The following is a 26,668-nucleotide window of genomic DNA, read 5'->3' as shown; positions in this document are numbered from 1 at the left end:
ATGAATTAGGAAATTACACGTGGGGCATTGTTGCCAGAGCATTAAGAGCAAGTCAGTCAGTGTTGGGCATACAGGCAGGAACTGGGTAGTGAAAGGTCAACATATAAAGGAGGGTGTGTTTTCTGTTTAAGGTAATGTACTTAAGCAAGGTGCTTTGGGGAATAGAATGATGCACAGGACCACGGTCTTCTAGAGCAAGGTTCTCCAGTCCCTGGACCGTGAACCAGTAGCGGTCTGTGGTCTGTTAAAAAACCAAGCTATTGTAAACCCAGCACTTTGGGAGGTCAAGGTGTGAAGATCGTCTGAGCCTGTGGGTTCGAGACCAGCCTGGGCAACTTTACGAGACCTCATCTCTACAATAAAACTATAGGCATGGTAGCATGTGCCTGTAGTTCCAGCTAATTGGAAGGTTGAGGCAGAAGGATCGCCTGAGCCTATCAGGTTGATGCTGGGGTGGCTGTGAGCGTGCCACTGCTCTCCAGCCTGGACGATGGAGTGAGACTCCAAATAAAAAAAAAAAATTAGCCATACAGCAGGAGGTGAGTGGAGCTCTGTCTCCTATCAGATGAGCTGCAGCATCAGATTCTCATAGGAACACGAACCCTATTGTGAAATGCACATGTGAGGGATCTAGGTTGTGTGCTCCTATGAGAATCTAATGCCTGATAACCTGAGGTGGAGCTGAGGTGGTGATTAGCAGTGAGATTTGACTGCACATCTACCCTCCTCTCCCCCATCCATTGAAAACCTGTCTTCTACAAAAAGAGTCCCTGATCCCACAGAGTTTGGGGACCACTGTTTTACAGAGTAGGAGAAAAACATTATACAAAGTTTTCTCAAGTGAAAAAGCCAACCAAACAACCATCAGATCAACACACAGCTCAGTGATGCAAATGATTTTACAATCCTGGGTGTCCTTTGTCTGATAACAACTTGAAGAGGTGGCTACCTTTATCATGCTGCAGGTGGTAGATGAGGCTTAGATACAGGGGGATCACAACGAACTAACCACTAGATAGTGCAGGGCTTAAACAAAGACTTTTTGGAACTCTGCTTTCTGGTGGTAAGCCTATTACATCAACTTGCCTCTTTCATTTTAAGGGCTGACAAAATTTTCATTTTAAGGGTTGACACGGTCTGGTTGAAAAATTAACCTGTTGTTATTATGTACAGAATTCATACTGATTAAAACCAGATACTATTTGGAAAGGTTCTAGAGAGAATGGCTGTTTTGTTCATGAATTCATTAACTAGGAGGATTATTGTCCTCTAAAATTGTCTACCACACTTTCAACTCCCGTAAGTTAAGCCATGTAAATATAGGCTTTGCCCTGAAAACCTCCTTTGGGCCTCGACTGGTGCTGAGTACAGGTATCCTGAAACACTGAATAGAAAAAAGATAAACACAACATAATGAATATCCAAGAAACACTCCCTTTTACATCTTAACTTCAAATGGCTTTCTAATGATACATAGTCCAAAACTATAATTTTCAGTCTACCTGCAAAGTAAAATTTCATTCTCTTAACTAAGTGTATTCCAAGACAACCTAAAACATGAACACTAAAAAATAAAACTACATATCTAAAAATTGACTACACTTTTACATATCCCTTTCCAACCTTTCTGTTTTCTGGAGACTAAGCAGACATAGTGGAATATGAGTAAAAGCAATGTTCTTTATAACTTGCTGTAACAGAGGCCCAGTGTTATTTGTCAGAGTTAAGAACAATGGCAAGTAGCAAATCTTTGGGGAAAAATGGCTTAGATTTTATCTGCCTTAATTTCACTGTGTTTAAAAAGACATTAATGAAAATATTCAGATTATGAAACAAAGAGAGGTTAAAAAGGGTAAGTACAATAGATAAAAAACATACCACATAAAATATTATCCTGGCCGGGCTTGGTGGCTCAGCCTGTAATCCCGCGCCTTTGGGAGGCTGAGGTGAGTGGATTGCCTGAGCCCGCGGGTTCGAGACCCGCCTGGGCAGCGAGACCTCATCTCTACAATAAATCAAAAAATCAGCTGGGCGTGGTAGTGCATGCCTGTAATTCCGGCTACTCGGAAGGTTGAGGCGGAAGGATTGCCGGAGCCCAGCAGGCGAGGCTGCAGTGGCCAGGAGCGGCCACTGCACTCCAGTCTGGGTGACCAAATGAGACTCCAACACCCCAAAAAAATTATTATCCTGACTTTCCACTTTCTAGATTGATAAAGCAATTCAAAAATTGTTCTTTTTTTTTTAATTAGGCAATCAATGGCAAAAAATAATTCAAAACACAATTATTATTTGCATAACAGTGATTTACAACTTTGAAAGTATTTATGCTTTTCTGATCACTTTGCAAAAATAATCAATATGCTCTCCAGTTCAAATCTCTCCTCCCCAAATTATTTTCTGCTTTGTCTTTCCAACATAGTAAAGTTTAAAAAGGAGGAAAAACAAACCATTTATTTTGGGAAACTAGAAGAGTAAGTCTGTTTAAGCTTGAGAAGCAATAAACTAACCAATGAAAACAAAAAAGGAGAAAAGTAATCAAAGTTGCAAAAACTTCTACACACAATGAAAAAGAAAGTTTGAGATCCAAGGTGGCCACCATGGAGCAACAGACCAGTGCCACTCTTGCCATGCAAGGCTGAGGTTAGGGACCATGCTGCCAATAGAAAGACATCCCAAACACTTTTGGATGGGTGAAACACCCTGTACCCAGCAAAGATCTCTGAACACACAGAGACCAGAAAATGATGGCAGACTCAGGAATCAGGGTATTCCATACCTAGGAATGCACCAGACTCACAAAGGAACTGCAGCCCTGCCCGGTGAATGAGAATGGGTGAGTGTTCCTAAGGTCCCTTCAGTCCTCCCAGTGGTGTGCGAGTTGTCAGTTCCACACAGGAGAAGTTCTGGTCAAGGCGCAGTAGTGAGCAACCAGACCTTAAGCAGAATGAAAAAAAAAAAAAGAACCATGCTGGGTCAGCATCCATGAGTGTAGCTTCTGCCTGCAGAAAAAGGGAGCGAGCTCCCAGGCAGAAAAAGCCTGCCAGCAGAATGAACCTCGCTGGCACCCAGCCCATCTTCTTAGTCAGATAAAAAAGAATCACCTCCAAGTTCTGTGTATGACTACAGGGCAGATCTCTCTGGCAAGGAAATTGCATTTTTTTCAAGAGCAGAGTGTGGACTTGAACAGGGAGAAAGCAGCATAAAAGACTCCCAAAGGCTATCTCAATGGGAAGGCTTCTGGGCTACAAACAACAGACAGCAGACAGGGGAGCCCATCCTTTACACTTTACAGAATGCTAGCAGTAGAGGCTGCTACAGTTAAGAAACCTGCTACAGGGATGAGCAAGGAGCTGAAGTGAATGTCCTTCCCACTCACTGAGTGACCTACATTGGACACAGAAAGGGCCCTAGAACAGCGGATCAGTGACTAGCTTCAGAGCAACAAAACCAAAAGGAATTACAGAAAGGAGAGAGAGACCTGTCACAAATAAGGAAAAAATCAGGGAAAAATATAGACAACCCTCAGAGTATTAAAGAATACCCTAGAAAACAGACATCAGTGCACAAACAAATGACAGTCACAGAAATCAGAGATTGGATGACTAAAATGAACAGAGAAAACCAAGAGAAACTAGAATTGAAACTTGCCAAAGTCATATAGGAAGTAAAAGCAGAGCTGGCCAATTTCAAAAAGCCTATTCTGAAATAATGGAAATGAAGAACCTCATCCTGGAAATCAAAAACAGACCAAAAAGCATAGGGAGCAGGATTAGTCATGCAGAGGAAAGAATCTCAGAGCTTGAAGACAAAAATATAGAATTAACCCAGTCTGTCAAAAACAGGGGGAAAAAAAGCTCAAAAAGAAGGAGTAAAGCCTCTGAGATATGTGGGACTATGCCAAGAAGTCAAATCTATACCTGCTGGTATCCCTGAAGGGAAACAGAATTGAGAACACCATGGAACAAACATTCCATGAGGTCATCTAAGAAAACTTCCCATATCTCACTAGAAAGTGACCATTCAAGCACAAGAGATTCAGAGAACCCCCACAAAGTATCACATGAGAAGACCAATCGCAACACATGGTAATCATCTTCAAAAAGTAAGCATGAAAGAAAAAATCCTAAAGGCAACAAGAGAGAAAGGTTAGACTACCAACTGAGGAATACCCATCAGAATCACTCTAGGTTTATCTGCAGAAACATCACAAACCAGAAGGGACTGAAGTCCAATCTTTAACTTTCTTAAAGATTAGCAATTCCAATCATTAATTTCCTACCCCATCAAGATAAGCTTCATCATTGATGGAGAATTAAAATCTTTCCCAGACATCCAATCTTTAAGAGAATATGCCACCTCCAGGCCATTCCTTCAGGAGATGCTTAAGAAAGTGTTAAACAGAAAAAAAAAAGTCAAACCCATTACAAGTACTGGCAAGAACATATCAACAGAGCATACAGAGTACTCACAAAAAAGAAAATGCACATATATAAATAAAAAAGTAAAAAGGAAACAAAGCAACCCCCAAAGGGTCCTAGGACAAGGATAAACTCTCACATTTAAATAATCAATTTGAATGTGAATGGACTAAATGTGCCACTGAAAAGACATGCAGTGGTAAACTGGATAAAGAAGTATGGTCTAACCATCTGCTACCTCCAGGAAACTCATCGCACTGCAAAGGACATAACAGGCTCAAAGTTGGGGGCTGGAAAATGGTCTTCAGACAAAGAGAAAACAAAAGAAAGCAGAAGTAGTTGTGCTGATATCAGACAAAGAAGACTTCAAACCATCAAAAGTTAAAAAGGACACAGAAGGATACTACATAATAATACAATGCTCAATCTGCCAGCAAGAAATATTCATTTTTAAACATATATGACCCAACACAGGAGTACCAGGCTTTATAAAAACAACTACTAAGTAAACTAAGAAGGACATTGACTCTCACACAACATAGTTGGAGACCTAAATAGGCCCACTAACAGTTCTAGATAGTTCATCAGGGCAAAAACCAATAAGGAAATCAAAAACCTTAACTCGATCCTCGATCAAATGAATTTAACAGATATCTACAGAACCCTCCACCCAACATCTACAGAGTATACACTCTACACATCAGCATATAACACATACTCTAAGAGCGATCCATTTTTGGGCATAAATCAAGTGTGAACAAATTACAAAACATCAAAATAATACCATGCATCTTCTCAGACAGCAGTGGAATAAAAATAAATATCACCACAATTAGATACCCCCAAAACACACAAAGGCATGAATACTAAACCACATACTGCTGAATTACTTCTATGTCAACATGGAAATCAAGACAAAAATAAAAAAGATTACTGGAAACAAACAAAAACAGACACATCTTATCAGAAACTCTGGGATGCCATGAAAATATTGTTAGAGGAAAAGTCATAGCATCGCAAGCACACATCAGGAAAACAGAAAGATACAAGTTAACAGCCTAACATCACACCTAAACCAGAAAGGCAAGATCATCTAAATCCTAACTTCAGCAGAAGAATCCATCTAAATCCTAACTTCAGCAGAAGAATTCAGATTATCAAGATAAAATCACAACTGCAGGATATAGAAGACAAAACATATGGAAAGGATCAACAACACAAAAAGCTGGTTCTATAAAAAGGATAAATAAGATTGACAGATCCCTGGCCAGATTAACTTAAAGAGAGAGAAAGAAAGTTCAAATAAAAACAATTAAAAATGCAAAAGGCACAGTCACAACTGATCCTGAAGAAATTCAAAAGATTACTAGAGATTATTATGAACAACTATATACAAATAAACTAGAAAACCTAAGGAAATGTAGGACTGTCTAACATCATACAACCACTTGAGGTTGCAACAAAAGGATACTGAAACTCCAAACAGACTAATAACAATCCAGAAAATTGACTCAGTCATATGAAATCTCCCCCACCAAAAAAATAAATAAATAAAATTTTAAAAATCCTTGGACCAGATGGCTTCTCAGCTGAATTCTAGAAGACATATGAGGAGGCGCTAATACCAATCTTATTGAAAGTATTCCAGACAAATGAATAATGGAATTCTCAACTCATTTTATGAAGTTAATATCACACTGATACCCAAAGCTGGCAAATATCCAACAGGGAAAGAGAATTTCTGGGCAATCTCCTTGATGAATATAGATGCAAAAATTCTCGACAAGATTCTAGCAAATTGGATCCAATAAGACATCTTCAGGATCATGCACCATGACCAAGTAGGCTTCATTCCTAGATACAGGGCTGGTTCAACATTTACAAGACTATAATTCACAATGTGTAATTCAGCACATTAGCAGATATAAAACCAAGAATCACATGGTTATATTATTAAATGCAGAAAAAGCATTCAATAAAATCCAGCATTCCTTCTTGCTAAAAACCCTTGAGCATCTAGGCATAGAAAAAACATTTCTCAAAACAGTAAGGGTCATCCATGATAAACCCACAGCTGACATTTTAGTTAATGGGCAGAAGCTGGAAGCATTCCCCTTAAGAATGGGAACAAGACCAGGATGCCCACTCACACTTCTTCTGTTCAACATAGTGCTGGAATTCCTAGCCAGATTAATTAGGCAAGAGAAGAAAATCAGGGGTATCCAAAATAGGAAAAAAGGAAAGATAACCTATTCCTCTTTGTGGATGATATAATTTCATACCTTGAGAATCCTAAGCAGTTTGTCAAAAGCCTCCTCACACTGATAAACAACTTTGATAAGTTTGGTAAGTCTAAGTTACAAAATCAGCACACAAAAAACAGAGCACAATCCCATTCACAATACCTACAAAGAAAAAAAACCAAAAAACAAAAAACTGAAATACCTTGACTTCTACCTAACCAGAGGAAATGAAAGACCTTTACAATGAGAACTACAAAACATTGCTCAAATAAACCAAGGATGACACACACAAGTGCCCATTGTTTAGAAGAATCAATGTTGTCAGATGTCCATCCTACCCAAGGTAATCTACAGATTCAATGCAACACCCATCAAATTACCAATAACATTTTTCTCAGACCTGGAAACAGCAATACAGAAATTTATATGGAAACAGAAAAAAAAAGTGTGAATAGTCAAAACAATCCTTAGCAAAATGAACAAAGTGGGAGGTATCACACTTCCAGACTTTAAGCTTTACTAACAAGGCTACAGTAACCAAAACAGCCTGGAAATGGAACAGGAATAGGCACACCAATGGTACAGGATAGAGATTTCAGAAGCAAAAACCCAGTCACTCAACCAACTCATCTTTAACAAAGTGACCAATAATAATCATTGGGGAAAGGAGACCATATTTAGCAAATGGTGCTGGGAAAACTGGCTGGCCACATGCAGAAGAATGGAACTGTCACCATATTTTTAAAAATCAACTCAAAATGGATCAAGGACCTAAACATAAGAATCCTAGAAGAAAATGTAGGAAACACTCTCATGCAGATTGGAATAGGCAATGAATTCGACCATGTCCCCAAAAGTGAATGCCATGAAAGTTAAGTTAGACAAGTGGGACCTTATCAAACTAAAAAACTTTTGCACAGCAAAAGAAACCATCAAGAAAGTGGGGAGAAAATCCACAAAATAGGAAAAAATATTTGCAAATTATGCATCTCACAAAGCCTTAACATCCAGTATCTACAAGGAACTCAAATGAAGAGGAAGGTAAAAAACAAACAACCCTATTAAAAAATGGGCAAAGGACATGAATAGGCACTTTTCAAAAGAACACATACAAGCAGCCAACAGACACATGAAAAAATGCTCAGCCTCACTAACCAACAGAGAAATGCAAATGAAAACTACAGTGAGATATTACCTAACTCTAATAAGGATGTCCATCATTAATAAATCAAAAAATCAGCAGATGCTGGTGTGTATGCAGAGGAAAGGAAATGCTTCCACACTGTTGGTGGGAGCAAGCTAGTTCAATCAATATGGAAAGCAGTGTGGCAATTCCTAAAAGAACTAAAGATTGACCTTTCATACAATCCAGCAATCCCTCCCCTAAGAAGATACCCAGAGGAACATAAATCACTCTACAAAAAAGATACCTGCACATGCATGTCTATTGCTGCTCTATTCACAACAGCAAAAACACAGAACCAACTCTACTGCCCATCAAAAGCAGATTGGATAAATAAAACGTGGTATATATACGTGATGTATTATGCAGCCATAAAGAAGAAGAAAACCATGGACTTTGCAGCAAGTTGGATGGAGTTGGAGATCATCATACTAAGTGATCTATCAGAGAAACAAAGAACTGAATACTGCATGTTTTCACTCATAAGTGGGACCTGAACATTAATCATTATTAGCACAAGGCAGTCATTGGTCACTGCTAGGTGAGGGAGGGAGAAGAGTGGGGGGCATGTGACAACACAAAGTGTTCACTACCAGGGGATATGAGAGAGTCAGTTAGAAACTCAAACTTCACCTGCATGCAGCCTACTTATGTAGTTAATCCTCACTTGTACTCCATATTCCTAAAATAAAATAAAACCTCTACACAGAAGACTTAAGTTACAATTCTAACTAGACTTTCAAATAATTGTGTGTTTTCCCACAAATGACGTGACTCCTCCTTCCCCCTGCCTCATTTTTGTAATTTGTCAAAATCAAATGTCTGCTCTACTGACTTCACAAGATGTTTATAGTGGATAAAATAGAGAAAATTTTGAGAAGCTTAAGCATTGCAAAAATATAAAAGACTATTAGCATTGCATAGCACTTGCTAAAGTTGCAACTTTTTAAGTTGTTGCAACTGCAACAACAACAAAAAAATCAATACACTGATGTAATTTATGAAGCTGCCATTAGGTGTCAAAACACCAGAATGATTCAGTGCTTTTCCCTGGTAAACATCACTTTTTAAAAGATTCTCTTAGATTAAAAATAGCTTAATTTAGAATCAGTTCTTAAAATTCTTTTAACTCAATGAATCATTTAACTTGTGGAACATGCAAATTTAATTCTTTGTTATAAACCTAAATTTAATAGTTTAAATCTGGCCTTTCCTGTGAAACAAGGATGTATGAAGCAACAATAACTTCAATAGTGCTCATTTATAGAATGAAAATAGAAAAAAGTACAAGAGAAAAAACAAAAAAATACTTTCTCCTACCAAGAGAACAAGAAAAATAGTTAAATAAATGCTTAATTAGCAAATATTTGAACTACTTTTCCCTTTGATTGCCTGTCCCACTAGCATCTCCAACCACATTCCCCCAACTTTATAAATCTGGAATGCAGAGGTGTCATCACTTGTGTTTCTTTTATAATTTTGGTTTACATGATCAACATAGAAACCAGTGAGTAAATGTCTAAAGAGAAAAATGCATGATCATGAAGAGCTGGAGTGTACAAGGCTAGGATTCTAGAGGATTCCAAAAGTGCTATGAATTCTAGGGAGAGAAGAAACCACTTCAAAGGAAAACCAGGTGGACATTGATTTGGTTGTATTGGTAAATAAGCATTAGATGTCCACTTTCCTTACTTTACTTCTGGTATTGCCTCATGAATCAGGCATTGGCAATATATAAAAATTCAGATTAACTTTTTTTAGGAAGTTAGGTCTTAGATTCTAAAATGGGATACTTTTCTTGAGGGAAATTGGACTGAGCCATGAGTTTTAGTGCCATATTTTAAATAATTCATCTTACCAGATCTACTTTGTTCATATTTTTAATTCATAGAGAAGAAATCTTTTCGTATGAACTATAATGACCTATATTCAACCTATTATTAACTCCTTGCATTGTTTATAAGTCAGTATACATTTGTTTTACCAAAACTTCTTTCAAAATGCAAAGATTAAAACAAATTTACCTACATTGTCAATATGCATCTGACCCTTCTAGATTTTGTCTCAGGAAACTGGGAGGATTTTGTCTCAGAAGACTTACGGTCTTGTGTGCCTACAAGATTTTTCAGTTGAGTTATCATCCAGGATAAACTATTGTGGCTGAGTTTCTTTCATATGGAGTTTTTGAGGGTTTCTTGGAGCTCTCCATGCTGTGGTATTCAGACTGGCTTTGGCAATGTTGTCTCTAATCTACTACAGGTAATTCTTCACAGCTTTGCCATCTCAGAATATCTACCCAGTCTCTGCTGAGGATTCTTTGTCCCCTCTTGTGTGGGGTCCATAAAACACCATTGCATCTTGCTCCAATCTTGTTTGCCTTGAAGCTAGAGAGTATAAATTGCTTCTGACTGTGTCTTAGTCCATTTGTGCTACTATAACAAAATACATTTAACAGAGTAGCTTACAACAGAAATTTAGTTTTTACAGTTCTAGAGGCTGGAAAGTCCCAAATCAAGATGTGAGCAGATTTAGTATCTGGTGAGAGATTGCCCTCTGCTTCATAGACAGTGCTTTCTTGTTGCATCCCTACATGGTAGAAGGGGTAATCTAGCTCTCTGGAATCTCTTTTATAAGGATACTAATACCATTCACGTAGGCAGAGCCATCATGACCTAATCACCTCCCAAAGGCACCACCTTTAATATCATCACCTTGGTATTTCAACATATGAATTTGGGGGAACACTGACATTCAGAACATAGCAAACTGAGTCTGAACATTAAGATTTATATACCCATAGTTCTTAGATCTAGAGTTGTAAAATTCTAGCAATATTCTGCAAAAACTTCCCTTTCTAAAGATTCTCCCCAAGTTAATTACCAAAATCTAGCATCTGATTAAGACCTGGACAAACTAACTTAACTGACACTCCCTAGTTTATTTTATCTGTAGACTATTTTCTTCAGTGAAAAAAAAAATTAAGTTTTGTAACCCTTATTTCAAAATTGATCCTAAAATTTTGTTTTATGATATTTTTGTATTATATCTAAAGATTACTTACAAGTGTTTGATTTACATAATTTTAGCAATCCTGTATTTGAGTTTTTCCATTTCTTGATTGTATGCCATTTAGTAGTTTTCACTTATATTCATAATACTTTTATATGTCTTCTCATTTTTTAATGTTCTCAGAATTTATTTAATTTTAATCTTTTAAGTTCAGTTGCCTTTTTTATTTAACTTGCAAAGACTTCAATAACTATTATCTGTTTATAAATGGCTCAGAAGAAAAAGAAAACAAGAGACTCGTTTAACCAAACTGGATTTTAACAACTTAAAATGAATAGACTTTTGGGGGGGTTTTGTCCTTTCCCAAAGACAAAAGAAAATATTACATTAGCATCTAATGGATCTGATTACTTTAATAGTGAAACTCTAAATTGGAGTCTGTGGAATAAACCCCTGGAGTCTTTGATCCCTAAATACTATCATGATGGAACTGTGAAGCATCCCTTTGTGAGATACAATACTCTCAGAGACTACACTGATAAGGAAGATGAATTTGGATTCTGAAGGAGGTTTTGGCAAAACAATTTTAGGCTTATAAACTACCTAAGCAGTTAAATATAGTCATAAGTTGAGGGGAGGTGGAAATAATTATTTCCTTCTAACATTAGTAAAGATCCTGTCTGAGGAAAGATGACTTATTTAAAAGAAGGCATCATAACTTGTAAATCAACTGAGTTATCCTCTGGGATCAATGTGATATTTGTCTGTTTGTGTGATTCTTTGCAAATCTCTGCCCATGAAGAATCGGAGGGGGAAATGGCAAGATGGAAGCATCATGGCATGAAAAGAACAGTAGACACAACTGGGAAATTATTCTACCTTGACTATGCCACTCCACAGCTGTACAACCAGAGTCTAGAGGCTGGGAAGTCCCAAAATCCTTTGACTCAAGGATCTCATAGATGCTATGGCATCTCTACTATCAGAATAAAAATGGTTCCTTTACCTGCTGTCTATTAAGGTCCTTTTATACTCTTTTCACTAACAGAAATGTCTTGTGTTTTGAAAAAGTTCTATGGGCACAATACTTAGGTCTAAATTTTTCCTAATGAAAGGAGAGTCTTCAGTTCCTCTACCCACGTAAGATCAAGACTAGAGGTTTGGGAAACCTTTTAGGCAGAGTCTGGGGGAGCATCTATTTAGGGATATCAGCAGTCTGTTGCGTTAGCAGTCTATTCTCTGCCCAAGGTGCAAACTACACTAGAAAATCTTAAAAGTCCACTCCAGCTCTCAGATTCCATCTGCCACAAACACTGTGCTGTTTTATCTAAAATGTCTCACACCCACCTTATGGAATTAGAAACCAACTACATCTGCCAGACCAACTAGACAGGTTGGGGTTTCCAACTGCAGATGAGTAGGCAAGCCAGATAATTTGTTGCTCCCTCTCATTTCTCGGGCAATACACAAAGAACACATAGTTCTCCTTTTTTCCTGCCTTGTTCACTTTCTGTGAAGACATTCTAATTTTCCTGGTGAGATGTAAATTAGTACAGCCTATATGGAAAACGGTATGGAGATTTCTCAAAGAACGACTGGGTATCTACTACTGGGTATCTACCCCCCCACCGCCAAAAAAAAAAATCAATATACCCAAAAAAACACCTGCACTGGTTTGATTATTGCAGTACTATTCCTAATAGCAAAGAAAACTGTCCATCAGTGGATGATCAGATAAAGAAAATGTGGTATATTTACACACTGGAATACTATTTAGTCATAAAAAGAATGAAATCATGCCTTTTGCAGCAACATGGATGGAACTGGGAGGCATTATCTTAAGTGAAACAAATCAGATACAGAAAGACAAATATTGCATGTTCTCACTCATAAATGGGTGCTAAAAAATGTGTACACATGGACATAGGGAGTAGAATGATACACAATAAAGACTTGGAAGAGTGAAGGGTAAGAGGGGGGTAGAAGATGAGAAATTACTTAGTGGGTACAATGTCCATTATTTGGGAGATGGATATACTAAATGTTCTGACTCAGCCACTACACAATCCATGCATGTAACAAAGTTGTGCTTGTGCCCAATAAATTTATGTAAGATTGTTTAAAAAAAAAAGACAAAAAGATATTATTTTTTTCCCAAGGTTGAGCATCTCAACATTTTCCTAGGACACAAAGATATACAGCCCCAACCAATATTACTACTGCTAAAGTCACCTTTGCCTGGTTTGCCAAGAATCTTGGCCAAGAAATGAGAATTCCTGTGTGTGACATCCCTTTTGTACAGCCAAAGTCTCCCTCTGAGACTTCTTGGTCAGCATATAAGACTTCTCAAGGCAAGTATCTGGTTAGCATCTCCCTCTCTCTCCCTTGGAGATCTTAAAACTCAAAAAAAAAAAAGAAAGAAAGAAAAAGTAAGTCATCTTCAAAAGTAGCCTGAGAAACCTGGCTCTGCTAACATTTTTTTTTTCCTGTTAGTAGGAAATCTTTATTCAGTCCCACAGCTAAAAATTTCTAATTATTTTAGGACAAGCTAGTTTTTTTTTCTCTCTCATGTTCTGATCCCCGAGCTCCCCCTTGTGCCCTGATGGGAAATTGATTCAAGAAGGAATCAAAGGTCAGCACACGTAGGCTGTGTGGTTCATGTAGCCCCCTACAGCAGTGTCTACATGCTTTAGTGTGTATCATAATTATAAATAAGGGTTTATAAAAATATGGTTGAAGGATTCCAACCTGTAGAATGTGATATTTTAAATGAGCTTTTCAGAAAACTAAAATGCAGAACACATTTTTGGAATCTGTCTCAGAAAAAATAAGCCCAATTCCAAAATGTGGATTAAGACAAATGGCTTTCAGATTTGAATATGCATCAGAATTGCCTTGTGTTTTTAAAAACATTCCTGTTGTCAACGTTCAGAGATTCTTTAGGCTTTAGGAAAGGCCCAGAAATTAATTTCTAAAATAGACACCCCAAGGCATTCTGCTGCAGGTGATCTCAAGAAACCTTGGCAAAATAGTTAAGTTCCATAAGTGGCAGATTGCTGGATGTCAAAAGAGAAACTTAACTTTTCCTTTCCTCCCAAGGGAAAATTCAGGTTCTAGATACCATAATTTAACCCCAGGAGACAATTTTGTTTATATTAAAACATCAGAATGAATCTTATGAGAGTTAGAGTGATATATTTCCTAAAGGACAGATTCAGTCTTTAGTAACATCATATACTTGACTCAGAGACCTGGAGAAGTTATGGAAGTTATTCAAGTAGACTGTTGGAGACTAGACCTAGAGAGGTTAATTGCTAGGTCCATAAAAAGGGAACCTCGGTAGTGCTATGATAAATAACTCAAAGCTATTCAGGAGACTAAACAGAAAATGAGAAAAGATATGTGCTTTTATTACTGAAATATCTGGCCACATCACTGCATACAGAGTGTTTGTTGCCTGGGCCTCCAGCAGGGAAGCTGGCACAGGGATCCTCAGTCACATGAAACCCTTAAGTATCAGTTTCCCTCTGTTCCTTTCACTGACATCTATTACCTTTTACTATATAGTCCTTGTATCACATTCTTCTCTCACCTTGAACAGGTGAAAAGAATAATTGATTCATGATCTATGAGAAGTAGAAAAACACAGTTGGTGAGAAGTGAATACCAATGTGTTTTTACACCAAAAGTAAGCCCAAAATACTGTTATGCTATTTTTAGGATGCACAAGTAGCTGAAGCAATGTTTGAACCACTGATTTCCAATCCTGATGTGACATAAGTAGAATAGCTTGAAATCCTTCAAGGGTTACTGGGAAACTATCAAAAACAAAATTAAGTCAATCATTTTCTTTTTACAAATATATGTTTTTGCTAGTTCGATGGAGAAAAATCTGCAAATCAAACTACGATCCAAAGGTATCTTAACCTTAAACATATTAGAAATATATAATCTGCCTAATGAACAATGAATAACTGAAAAATAATAATCAGGAGACACTCAAGTGTCAGTCATGCCCTTAAAGAAATCTTTATTTAAGTTGGCAATTCTTCTGGGTTCATGGATTTGCTTATTTCTTCCTAGTGTTCCCATCCAAAGTGAATTGTATCATTCAGTTCTTAACTGTAGAGAGCTATGACCTCAATGCCAATTTGCATTAAATGAACTGTATTGTGTATTCTACAGTTGGTGATTCTGCCACTATTATTTGAAAAACTAAATAATTGAAAATGGATCATATAAATGATCTACCCATTACAGAGAAAGAAACTATGACTGAGAGGTTAGATTACTTAATCTAGATCACTTGGCTAGTTAATTATCAATCCAATACCATAAACTAGAAAAGTTCCTAATCTAGCTCTCAAGGCAACTGAGGCCAAATAATAAGATAAAAACAAAGATACAAGCAGTGCAATTAATTGTATATTGCTTAAATAATTTTCAAGAGAATTAGACAATCATGGCAAACAGGACGAGAATATGTCATTAAAGAGGCTGGGAAGTGAAGACTGGATAAGGACTTACTTGTCTTCATAAGTACTCAGCACATACCTACAATAAAAACCTACAAATTATTCTGTCCTCTTTCTGCTTTATCTCCAGAGATAATGAGTTTTAAAATAGTAAGAGGCTAGAGAGTTGCACTTCTTCATAATAAATACAAATACAGAATAACCATATAGAAATAAGAATACCTGGGAACTGAAATCACTCCTGCTCCAGGCTTAGTAGGATTACACCTCATTTTCACAGCAGTTGACCGGCCATTAATACAAGATGTTGTAGTTGTGGAAGACCTATTGCAAGGCAAATAACAAATTAAAAAACAGTATGATAAAGATTAGAAAGACAAAAATATCATGTGAATAATTGTTCTCATGTTCTTCAAACAAATAAAAAATAAAAATGAATTAAGGTTCTCTGACTTAAGATTTTAATACAAATTCAGTTCATTAAACGCAGGAGACACCCTTATGGAAATTGGAACTGGCAACCAATTCCTGCTCAGAACCCTAAAGGCCAATACCTTAAGAAATAAGATAGATAAGTGGAACCTCATAAAATTAACGAGCTTCTTCAAGCAAAATAAACCATCAAGAGAGCAGGGAGACAGCACACAGAATGGGAAAAAATATTTGCCAACTGTGTATCTGACAAAGGTCTAACATCTAGGGTCTACAAGGAACTCAAACACACCGAAGGGAAAAAAAACAAACAGCCCCTTTAAAAAGTGGGCAAAAGACATGAATAAACACTTCTCAAAAGAAGATATATGGGCAGTTAACAGACACATGAAAAAGTGCTCAGCCTCATTCATCATCAGAGAAATGCAAATCAAAACCATATTGAGATACCACCTAACCCCTGTAAGAATGGCCATTATTAATAAAGCAAACAACAACAGATGCTGGTGAGGATGTGGAGAAAAAGGAATGCGTCTACACTGCTGGTGGGAATGCAAGCTTGTACAATCTCTCTGGAAAACAGTCTGGAGATTTCTGAAAGAACTAGAAATTGTCCTTCTATATGACCCATCAATTTCCCTATTGGGAATATACCTGGAAGAACTCAAATTATTCTACAAAGAAGATACCTGCACACGTATGTTTATTGCAGCTCTTATTCACAATAGCAAAAATATGGAACCAACCATGTTGACCACTGAAGCTGGACTGGATTTTAAAAATGTGCTACATATATATAATGGAATATTATGCAGCCATAAAGAATGACAAATATATGGACTTTGCAGCAACCTGGATGAATTTGGAGTCAGTCATACTCAGTGATTTATCACAGAAACAAAGAACAGAGTTCCATATGTTCTCACTCATAAGAGGACCTTGAGCAATTATAATACTATAAGAAAGTGATTGGCAGTAATGGGAAACTGTTGGTGAGGGGGGGATTGGCAGTTGAGGGAAACTGCTAGGGGAAGGAGGGGCACACCTCATTAACAGGGGTACCTGCATGATCAATGTTTGCATACCTAACACTGAATTGTACTCCACATCTTTACAATAAAAACTTTTTAAATAATTCAGTTCATTTTATTTCATGCTGCCTATGAAAAGTTGACTGTTTTCCCAGATGAAATGATAAGCTATCATCAGAGCATTTAGTAAAATTATTATAATTTTGGTCAAAATTTATAATCAAAAAAATTTTGAAGAGAGCGGGGCCCATATCTACTTAGGCTGATGCTTTGATGTAGTGCTTATAAATAATTACTGCCTAGACAATGAAGAAGAGTGTCTTTATTCCTAATTTAAAAGAATATACATATATATGATAGAAGCTAAATAAGGCTTTCAAAATATTTCATGTTTTTACTAAGTTTTTCATTTAAGAAACAATTACAGATTATCTATTAAGTACAAGCTATATGCTAGAAATGTTAGGGGAACACAATCTATCTTCCCTGCCACAGGAACTCACAGTCTAGTATATAATTATATATACACCATTGTAAGTATATAAGTATAATAGCTCCTTTTGTAATAAGAGTGTATATATATATATAGTATATATATATAATATATATATATATTCCTCTTGATTAAAAAATAGATAATCAAGGGAAGCAGAATTCTTACTTACTTATAAAAGAAATGTACATCTGGTATTTGGCTTGATGGAACTGGGAACATTTCTTCTTTTATATTAATATTTTGCAATGTGGTTTCAACTGTCACTCCTAGGTGGCATTAAAAAAGAAAACATTCAGTAATATGGGCATTAGGTTTATTTAGTCTCTGTATATCTGAATATAAAATAGTTTGATGACTGCTGTTTTTACCAGAAATACTGTATAAAATTAATAAATTCATGGTAAAAATAAGAAACTTACCAAGGCCTCTAAAATAAAACAGAAAAGATTCTACTGCCTATCTTTGTGATTGTGCTTAAGTCATTTCATTTCTCTGGGTCTTGTTTCTTTAATTTGTAAAATTCATGCAGTAATATAGATGAGCTATAAAGTTTCTTTCAGCTTTAAATTTTCAAAAATCTTCTATTAAAATTTTCATCCTCTGGCGAATTTGCTGGGCTACTTTGCTAATATAGTTTTTTACTCACTTCGATATAGATTTTTTTTTATTCACTTCAATATAGACATATTTGGCAAAGCAAAAAATATGGTCCTAAAAATATCCAGAAAACAACTCAAAAATTAGCTTAAGCAAATAAGCAGAAAAAATAAGGCATTTTCCCCCCTATCTCTTGTAAACAAAATGACAGCAGAGTCAAAACACAAACAATGTCAACCTTTGCTTCCCACAGAGTTCACACACTGAACACAAGCCTTGTAACTGACCTTGGTGCTGAAATGCAAAGCTAAATTCCTCCAGAGTTTACAGCATTGGTTCTCAAATCTGGCTGCACATCAGAATCACCTATGAAGATTCCTAACTACCATTCCAGAGGTTATAACAAGTTTGCTTCCTAAGATTCACTAATTAGAGACCTGGATTCTTCTTAAAACTTTCCTATACCTGCCAGACCACAGAGACAGAAAGGGTACATGGGGAATAAAACTCACATCCTCACTTTTGCTCCTTGTCACCAACTTACTTCTGGTATGAGAAAAGATGATGCAAACATGTGGCATATATTGTGATTTAGGTTTAGCTTGTGTCTATTTACTGCTCTTATTTTGCTTTTAGCTCTGGTCTTCAAAATTAGTTTGTCTCTTAAACTCCTAGAGAATCTGATGAAAGGCATGGACCCTCAAAAAAATCATACCACAAATGAGTGAATACAAAAATTCAGAAGCTTCTTATACTCACCAAAATTGATGAATAGTCCCCACTGGCAGGAATTTTTAACCATTTTACAAAGTGATGATTTAGAATTACCTGGGAACCTTAATCATCTATGATAATCACCAATGCAATGACAAGTTATTGGTATCATAATTTTAGAATAAATGTATGCATGTATATATGAACCAAAAGAAGCTTACCTAAAAATGTATCTGCCAGAATTATGGATTGTGATGATAAGGCTGCTCGGAATCCCTTACTTTCAGAAGGAATAATAGTTGATTGGCATACGAATGCCCCTACCAAATTTGTGTAGTCATCTGATCCTGCCACCATTTCTTTTACTGTAAAGTCTGTTATGTTGTTGGTACAGAGAGCCATCTTCTTCCCCTAGAAAAACAAAGTCATAAAGGAGAGATTTTACAGAAGGTCAGTCTTTACACTGAATCTTAGCTAGCTAGTGACTTTAGCAGAACAGTGGCTTTCTCCTCGTTGCAGAGATTCTGACTTAATTGATCAAGTATAAAGCCTAGGCAACAGTATTTTTTAAAAGCTCTCATGGCAGTTGCAAGTTCAGCCAGTGTTCAGAGTCACTGCAGTAATAACACACACAATAACTCAAGGTTTCACTGCTCCTCCCACTACAGGCATTATTTGTGCTAGATGAAAGCCATCTAACTTAGGGAAATAGAAGTACTCTATGAAATGTCCAGTTATGGGATGATAACGCATGCAAGGAGACCAGCAAACAAAGTTTTAATGCCAAAGAAAAAGACTTGGTCTTCCTTCTCCTTTATGAGCCTGCGTGTGGCAGAAAGATGGTACGAAGGCTGAGGAAGAACGCATAAAAGACATATTGCAGCAAAATCCTAGGACAACACCTGAATTCTAAATGGTTGGTCACTACAAGTGTATTTATTGATCTACTCTTAGAGTCAATGATGAATATCTGTTCAACTATACATTATGTTAAAAGGAATATGGGGTTTATTTTTAATCATGTAGGAGCTCATTTTAAGATAGAATTTATAAAAATTGAAAACCTGTTTAATTGTAATATGTTTAAACATACCATAGTTCCACTGCAATGAACTATAGCTTGCCTATAATGTCTACGAAGAAAATATTAAAAAAAGAAAAACTATTTTATTGGTCTTAGAAGAGTGTACATAAATGAACATAAGGAAAAATATAAAGATTTCCCTTTCTTAATGAAGCTAGCAATTCTAACCTATAAGTTGTTCTCCCTCCACCAGGCCTTCTTACCACAATACAGGTGCAATATATTTTTTATGCTTAAATTAAACGGTTGAAACTAAGAATGATGGGGGGGAGTAGTAATGGGAAAAGGGGGGACATAACAGAAAGGGATGAGAATTAAAAGGAAAGAGAAAGTCAGAGAAAATAGGCAAGAAGATGAAATAAATGACAGTGGTAATACACGAATACGATTGAGAAGTTGTGTAATAGATACCGGAGTTAACCTTATTTACTACTTCACATAGTTTCTGGCACAAACTAGTTATTTATTTATTTTTATTTTATTTTATTTTATTTTATTTTTGAGTTGGAGTCTCACTCTGTCACCCAGACTGGAGTGCAGTGGCTGCTCCCGGTCACCGCAGCCTCGACCTGCTGGGTTCCGGCGATCCTTCCGCCTCAGCCTTCCAAGTAGCAGGAACTACAGGCACGTGCTACCACACCCGGCTAATTTTTTTGATTTATCGTAGAGATGAGGTCTCGCCTGCCCAGGCAGGTCTCGAATCCGCGGGCTCAGGCAATCCACTCACCTCAGCCTCCCAAAGGCGCGGGATTACAGGCTGAGTCACCGAGCCCAGCTAGACACACTAGTTATTTAATACATATTTATTTATTGACTGAATTGACTGCTTAACCAATCTAGTAAGTGTGTTGAATCATCCCACGTAAAATCAGGACAGGATAAATGTCATACCATGTAACATTCATAGATATTTTTTGTTTGAAAACCTCTGTGGTCATCAGATCTCTTTTTTATCTCCTTTGCAAACAGTTTAGCACAGTATCTCATAATGAAGAAAATAGGAGATATAGGAGCTAATATGGGAAGAGATATGTAGGAAATGCCTTGCTGTGTTTTTACCTTTGCTAAAGGTATACCCCATTAGCAACCTCCCAATCCCAAACTTGTATGTTCATAAAAGTATTGGACATATAGTCCTGTACCTCTCCCCACTGCCAGTATTAATTAAGGCCTGCTTCTTCCCACAGAAAATAAAATCCTGTTATTTATTTATATTTAAGGTTACCTGTCAACTGATATTTGTCCCAGCATATGTCCTTTTTAATTTAGACAGACTTCCTCTTGGAAGTCTTTTCTTTTTAAAACACAAAATTGACGATATAAGCAAATAGGTGAGATTGATAAGCCTGACCCACTTTTACAAAAATGAAAGCTCCTCAAAGCACTTACACCATAGCTCCAACCTTTAGGGTAACTCACTGCATGAGCACTTTGATGGACTGAGAGCCACACAAGTTGCCCCTGGTAGGAAAAGCTGCCAATATGCTAGGAGGCAACAGAGGATTTAAGAAATCAAAAGTCAGTTTATGACACTTGCTTGTTAGTTTCCATAGAGAATTTATTGGTCCATCAACACAGGAAAATATCGACTCAATCAGAGCTGAAATATAGCTGTATCTTACCTTGACAGTCAGAACTCACCTCATGCCCACATAAACTGATATTGAAGAAATGGAAGTATTTTGTTCCTTTGGAAGTAAAGCTGGGGCCATTCATTAAGGAGCCCACACTGCTGAGGTTGCTAAAGTCATAGTGCAAACTCTGATTTTCTTTCTCATGGTAGAAAAAGCAATCACTATAGCAAACTGAATGGTCCTTTTATTAAAGATTTTAAAGAAAAATAGCAGGAAAGAAAGTATTAGCTGCTACTAATATGCATTTCAGAAAATAATTCTAACTATAAAAACTATCTCAGTAAGTTTATCTTAGCTATAGTATATTTTACCATACTAATGTAAAGAATTCCTAAACTCTAACAAGATTTTCCTAGGCAAAGTTCAGACTATTCGAAATATTTTTTAAGGTCAGAGTAAAATTATCCACAAATTAGTTTCTTGTAGAAAGGTATTTTAAGAATAGCCAAAATTCCGTTACAATAATTTTAAAAGACAATAAAGCTCCTTTGCCCTTCACCCATAATATAGCATCAATTTTTGCCCTTCAAATTTTATAAGATACACTAGCTGCTCCCAGAAGACTTCTATAGCCAGCCTATAGAGGTTAATTCTAAATTAACAATACACAAGGAACCAATTTTAAAATTTTGGAAATCATTCTTATTTGGAAGCTTTTCTTAATATCCTATGCCCCCAATAACTAGTACTTTCAAGGTACTCATTGAGTACTCAATAAATGTAAGGAAAAAAACAGAAAAGGGAATGAAAAAGTCTTTTAGAACAAATAGCAACTTCAGAGCGTCCAAAGGAACAGCAAGAGAAACCCTTCAATTTCTCCATTAAAATATGCTTTCGTGAGATAACTGACATGCAGACCCACTCACCTGAGTGCTTTTGCTTCCAGGCCCACATGGAATGCAAGCCTCCTTGCCATAAACCTGATGTATAGACAGATAGGTATCAGGTGGACATTCTTTGCACTGGTTGGTTTCTTTCTCAATGTAGTGGCCTGGGGGGCAGGGGACACATGATGATCCCGACTGCTCAGAGCCAAGGGCACAGGCACGGCATGAGGATGCCACCCCATCAACTGCATTAGTGGCTGTGATGGAATAAATCTTCACCATGTCATTGATGAACCGTCTATTCTGGAAAAAGAGAGAGAGAGAAGGAGAGAGAGAGAAAGTAATAAGTTTGCCTTGGGCTTAGCTATACAATCAGATTATGTCTCACTCTGATATCATCAAAATAAGTAGAGTGTCCCAGTCTAACAGTTTTTAATTGACAATGGATTAATATCACTATTTAGTTCTTCTAAAAAAGAAAAATCTTAAATTTTGACAGCAGAAGTCAATTTCCATAATAATGGAGTTCCAGGAGTTTTGCCACAATCACCATGAGATATGGCACAATTGGTATAAATTCAGGCATACTCATAAATTTTATATCTGGAAGAACTGGAATAGTTTAAGAGAGAAGCAACTTTATGTCCTATCATTATTTATTCAGATATAAGCCTAAATCAAATGATTTGAATCAAATCAAATCAAATAGGATGTTGACAGTGTGGCAGAATGGAAAGGGCTTAGAATAGGGATTGGAGAAGCATGATAGAGTAGGACTTCTGGTTCTGACCCAAACTGTTGCAGTCACACCACTTCTTTGAGCCTTTGTTTTCCTCTCTAGTCTCTTCCTTAACCAACATACTCTGATATTTTCTGAAAGCATGTGGAATAGAGAGAAAAAACCTGGGTCTTACTGTATCTTCTTTTGTGTAACACTAGATCAATTTAAGGGCTGGTTTTCATCAAGTAGTGGACATCACTCTATCAGTGTAGAGCAGTGCTACCCTAGACTACTCAATCATTTTTGTCTGGGGCAAAGAAAAAGGCAAGCAAAGTAGGGCTCCATTGCATGATCATGCCTCCCACTATAGTGATCTGAATACTCGTAAGAAACACTTGGAGTAAAGTAATATCTGGAGTAAGGATTCCCCACCGAATACCTGAAGATAAAGGAGAAAATATTCTACATTTGTCACCACAGTATTAAGGCCACTTCTGACTTTCCCAAGGTTTACCCTGTTCTCACCTTGGGAAGGTCACATCTGTAGAGATCCACACAAATAACAGTCCTGCTATCACTGAAACATACTATACAATGGGATTTACTTAGGGGAAGGTTAGGTCTATTCTATCAGGAAAAGTAAAAGAAAGGAAATGATTCTGTATGTTAACCCAATTGTGTGCACACACACACACATTCTCCAGGTTGTAAAAGGAAACATTACTGTAATGAAAAAATGTAACAACACCAGTTAATGGCTCCAAGATAAATGTCAGATCATTCAGATAAAGAGGAAGAAAGTCACCCGACTTCTCAAAGCCTCAGAAAGCCTTACAAACAAGTTAATTTTTAAGAATTACAAAATTAGATCTCCTTTCTCATAAGCTACAAGCAAACAGATCTGTTCAGAGTGCAGAAAAATTCAGAGATAGAGTGTAATTTCATTCCATACATTCTTACCTTCAAAACATAAAAATTACCATTTTAGATCAATCCACTCCATAATCAAATGATTGATTCTACATGAATGAAAAGCAAAGTCTTTTCTTCCAAATCTGAGTGATCATTTTGTATGCATCTCCACAAAGAGACATCATCTTTGTGTTATTAAAAAAGAAAAAGAAAAAAAGTCCTTGGAACTTACATCTTGACCCTGGTTCGTTCTCTGGAATGCCCATGTAAATGTAAATGTGGCATTCTTGAAAATGATGTGGGTGTAAGCTTGTTTTTCTTTGGTTCCACCCCATGATTCTACAACATTGGTACTTTTTCTATTAATATCCTAAAACACAATGAAAAAATACACAAATAAAGCACAAACTCAATATTAATATATATTACAAATGTGTATATACTTACAGTAAATCTGGTAGAGTTCATGACTACTTATCTGCAGAGCATGTTTCCCGTCAAATTTGCACAGGTACCTTACTCACTTAGTAATTACTATAGTATCAACCACATTGTTAATATAACTTGAAAGACGTCTCAAATCATAGTATGTTTAAGGATTGGGGTGTGTGTGTGTGTGTGTGTGTGTGTGTGTGTGTGTGTGTGTGTGTGTTTGTTAGATTTTTTATTTGTTTTTTGCCTGTGTGTTATTGTTAATCTATGTGATTCTAGCATAGGAAATACACTTAGAAAAAAAAATTCCTCAAACTTCTAGCAACAAACTTCTAGAACCCTCATAGAATAGAAAAGTTTTCCATTCCTTTAGAGATTCTGATAAGCAGCTCTTACACAGAAATTCTTAGTTAGTCCTGGATTATACTTGCAAGTTCCATACAAACCCAAGTGCAGGTTAACCAGAATGTTTATGCTTATGAAACACTCTCTTGCTTATGCTTGAATTGCAAAAGGTTTAATTTGTATAATATTTTATTTCTGATTTCTTTAGCTAAATTCAAGATTTATAATAATCATACAAATTTGTGATATTCTAATTAATATTCTGTCATTAACATAACTATAAAGCAAATATAATAAGTCAACAAGATAACATAATATACATCTAATTTATTTGGAATGAAAACCAAGGCTAAACCCTGAGTTTTCCAATAAACTTTCCTGCAGAAACCCTGATAGATCACTTATGAATTTGGACGGGTTTCCATTAGTTATTGGGATGTTGGCAATGAGGTTTTAAGAGTTCAAGACATGACTCTTCCTTTTTCTTCCTGTGTTAATAAATGTATGACTCAAACATGATATAAAATAATCAAATACAGTATAAAAAAATATATCTTGAGTTCACACCACAGATTGAAATAACAGGAAATGTTTGACATATATTACAGAAATCTTCACATTACCGAACATCCAAATCATCATTCATGCCATTCCCCAAAAGGAGTTCATAATATATAGACAGAGTTTCACTAGGCATCATCTTTTTAGGTCATAATAAATGCAATTTAACACAGTAGTGCAAATAATACCACCTTACATTTGTAAAGCACAATATGATATTCAAAGCATTTTTATATATTATTTAATATGATATCTCCAAAACTCCTGTAAGAAGATCAAATCACAGAGAGAAGAAAAAAAAAAAGCAGATTTTTCTAAAAGCTAAAAATTCTGGGATTGCTATCAAAATAAATATTACATGATGCTAACCTCAGGAGTGACTTGTCAAGTGAGAAAAACAAGAATATAAATAAATTTACATAATTAAACAGGGATTTTAGGAGAATACTGAAGAGAGTAGATAACTTTACTTAAAGGAGTAAGAAAGAGCTTCCCAGAAAAGGTGGAGTTTGAGCTTCCCAGGAAGTATGAACGGGAGTTCTTCAGACTAAAGAGCTAAAGAAAGAATGTCATTTTGGCTGAGTGTGTCAATATATAAGTAATGAAAAAGTACAGAGCATCCTAATGACACCAACAAATTGAGGGTGACTAGCAAGGTGAGTAGTAAAAGCAGGTGTGCTAACAGAGGCTGGGGAAAGATCACAAAGAGTCACAGAGATGCCATACCCAGGAATGTGAAGTGCATTCACACACCATTGTTTCTCAAACGTCAGAGTGAAGCTTGCTAAAATACAGATCGCTGTGCCCTAGAGTTTCTCACTCAGTAAGACTAAGCTGAGACCCAGAAATTTTCATTTCTAACAAGTTCCTAGGAAATGCTGTTGCTGCTGGTCCTGAGACCACACTTTAGAACCACTGCTATACGCAATAAAAACCACTAAGTGAAAGGGGAAAGATTTGTCGTTGATGCATCTAATGTTATTTTTATGGTTAAAGACAATATTGACAAGCAGTATGGATGAGACAGTGGAGATGAAAAGAATGGATTGGAGACTACTGAATAGCCTAGTTGAGAGAGAATGAAAGTCTGAATTTCAACAACGGCACTGAGTATGAAGAGGAACTAACAGACTAAAGAAATAAAAAGGCAAAGTTGAGAAAATTGAAGACTTGTGATAAAGATAGATATATGGAAAATTATTTGGTTTTTTACTGCTACAAAGTCAGTATTTTTGTCAGAACAAAATAGTCTGCCTTCATGTAAGCCATTAGTAATCACAAATCTCCTCACATTTTGTATATCATGGAGGACACCATTAATAAACTGTTAACTAGCTACTAGAGGGTCATTGAACAAAACACAAAAACAAAGTAAGTCTATGAAGTCACTATTTAGTTGAATATTATAATCTTTGTCAACAATCTTTTAAAACCCAAAAGAGGTTTTAGTAAATTTTGTAGTGTTACTGTTCTCAAGTTTAGAGCTAAAACTTGTAGGACATCTAGAAGAGAAATGGGCAAAATTATGACATAGGTATAGGAAAGTCCTTGGTC

At 36.4% G+C, this 26,668-nt stretch overlaps 1 protein-coding gene across 3 annotated transcripts in view; it reads right to left on the bottom strand.

The window, feature by feature from the left end:
* KIAA1324L (KIAA1324 like) overlaps positions 1-26,668 on the bottom strand; it is a 183,635-nt gene that overhangs the window by 8,049 nt on the left and 148,918 nt on the right. For all 3 annotated transcript variants that reach the window (XM_021715671.1, XM_021715672.1, XM_021715673.1), the window contains 6 exons: positions 24,009-24,146; positions 22,183-22,446; positions 21,324-21,497; positions 18,820-19,009; positions 17,457-17,553; positions 15,551-15,652 (listed from right to left, as the gene is read on the bottom strand). In XM_021715671.1, the coding sequence (XP_021571346.1) occupies positions 15,551-15,652; positions 17,457-17,553; positions 18,820-19,009; positions 21,324-21,497; positions 22,183-22,446; positions 24,009-24,146 (965 nt within the window). The remainder of the gene's footprint in view (positions 1-15,550; positions 15,653-17,456; positions 17,554-18,819; positions 19,010-21,323; positions 21,498-22,182; positions 22,447-24,008; positions 24,147-26,668) is intronic.

Source organism: Carlito syrichta, unplaced genomic scaffold (assembly GCF_000164805.1).
Source record: "Carlito syrichta isolate Samal-C Ts95f unplaced genomic scaffold, Tarsius_syrichta-2.0.1 Scaffold307260, whole genome shotgun sequence".
In the NCBI taxonomy this organism is placed as follows: domain Eukaryota; kingdom Metazoa; phylum Chordata; class Mammalia; order Primates; family Tarsiidae; genus Carlito; species Carlito syrichta.
Note: the sequence above shows the minus strand (reverse complement) of the source record. Positions and strands in the feature narration are given on the sequence as shown.